Consider the following 1,974-nt stretch of genomic DNA (forward strand, 5'->3'; position numbering starts at 1 on the left):
CAGGACAAAACAACAACAACAACAACAAGATAAACAACAAATAAACATGAGTCAGAGCAGGAGAAAACAACAACAACAACAAGACAAACAACACATAAACATGAGTCAGAGCAGGAGAAAACAACAACAACAAGAAGACAAACAACACATGAACATATACAATATAACAAATAACTGAAGATGAACCTTACTTCTGCAGCAGAGGTTTTGCCGACTAAGGAAGAAGTTCAAACAGAAACTTTATTAACAACGTTAACGTGAACAACCTGTTCTCTTAACGTCTCTGTGATGCGTTCAGGGTCACCTGAAGGAACACGGACATTTCACATTCGTCCAGGTTCTGGATGGCCGTCTCCAGCAGTTTGGCGCTTCCTTCCAGATGCTCGCTGTACTTCCTGTTCAGACCTCGAATGTAGTCGAGCTTCTCCTCCTGCTCGCCGTTGATCCTCACCGTCATCTCAGCTTTCTTCTCCTCCAGCAGAGCGAACAGGTGATCGAACACCTCACACACCTTGGACTTCTGCCGTCGACCGTTCTCCTGCAAACAGACTTCACCTGTCAGAGGGACATGCTAACACCTGACCAGGACTCTGCAACTGACCTTCAAGTCTCAGGACTGACCTGTGAGTTTCTAGACTGACCCACAGATCTCTAGACTGGCCCACAGGTCTCTAGACTGACCCACAGGTCTGTAGACTGGCCCACAGGTCTCTAGACTGGCCCACAGGTCTCAGGACTGACCCACAGGTCTCAGGAATGACCCACAGGTCTCAGGACTGACCCACAGGTCTCAGGACTGACCCACAGGTCTCAGGACTGACCCACCAGCCTTCAGACCAACCCCCGAGCCCTGAACCTCGGTCCTGGTCCAGTGTGTGATACTGTGTTGAGAGCTGAAGTCAGGATGGTTCAGGTGGACTCACATCGACGGCTCTGCAGGTTTCCTCCAGCTGACTGATGATGGCCTGGATCCTCTCATTGTTCCCAACCAGCATGGAGATGCAGTCAGTTAGCTCCGCCTACTCAGGGTAGCACAGCGTTACACAAGAACACACACAAAGACACAGTCCTGTGTTGTGTAACTGGGTGTGTACCTTCTGCTGGCTGAAGACACTGCTGAGCGGTGCCACCTCACAGTCCTTGTGGGCTCCAAACACCTTGCAGAGCGAGCAGGTGGGCACGCAGCAGCTGCTGCAGTAGATGTTGATCTTCTCGTCCTCGTGCTCCTCACACATCGGCTCAGTCTTCACCTCTGGAACAGGTTTACTGTCCAACACACACACAGTGTGTGAGTGTACAGGTGAGGACAGGTGTGTGAGGACAGGTGGACAGGTGGGGTGTACCTGCTGCTGCCCTGTTTGTACATGTCAATGATGTTCTCCACCAGCAGGTTCCTCTGCAGTCCGTACACTCCATGCCGGTCCAGGACCACCTCATGTCGGCAGGACGGGCAGCGGAAACGTCCACCAGAGGTCACTGTGGAGCCCGTCCTGCTGGACAGGTAGGGGTTGGACGCCTGGGGGCGGGGTTTATACAGTCACCAGGTGAGACACAGACTGATGTACGGAGTCTTTAACATCAACAGGTTAACAAAGACGCTTGATGATGTGGTGCCACAGAAACAGGTAAATGGGCGGGGCCTGTTTATTTACCTGCTTTATCCACAACAGATAAAAACCTTAGAGGTTATTTACTGTTTGTTTACACATATGTCAGAGGTTATTTACTGTTTGTTTACAGACGTGTCAGAGGTTATTTACTGTTTGTTTACACATATGTCAGAGGTTATTTACTGTTTGTTTACACATATGTCAGAGGTTATTTACTGTTTATTTACACATATGTCAGAGGTTGTTTACTGTTTGTTTACAGACGTGTCAGAGGTTATTTACTGTTTGTTTACAGACGTGTCAGAGGTTATTTACTGTTTGTTTACAGACGTGTCAGAGGTTATTTACTGTTTGTTTACACACG

At 48.9% G+C, this 1,974-nt stretch overlaps 1 protein-coding gene across 1 annotated transcript in view; it reads right to left on the bottom strand.

Annotated features, from left to right (window-relative positions):
* Positions 1–1,974, bottom strand: part of LOC106534229 (E3 ubiquitin-protein ligase TRIM63) — a gene marked incomplete at its 5' end in the record, with an annotated part of 10,472 nt that overhangs the window by 6,457 nt on the left and 2,041 nt on the right. The window contains 5 exon segments of the mRNA XM_014030799.1: positions 192–214; positions 305–538; positions 924–1,019; positions 1,095–1,266; positions 1,344–1,516. Of these exon segments, the coding sequence (XP_013886253.1) occupies positions 192–214; positions 305–538; positions 924–1,019; positions 1,095–1,266; positions 1,344–1,516 (698 nt within the window).

This window comes from Austrofundulus limnaeus, unplaced genomic scaffold (assembly GCF_001266775.1).
Source record: "Austrofundulus limnaeus strain Quisiro unplaced genomic scaffold, Austrofundulus_limnaeus-1.0 Scaffold1119, whole genome shotgun sequence".
NCBI classification, from domain to species: domain Eukaryota; kingdom Metazoa; phylum Chordata; class Actinopteri; order Cyprinodontiformes; family Rivulidae; genus Austrofundulus; species Austrofundulus limnaeus.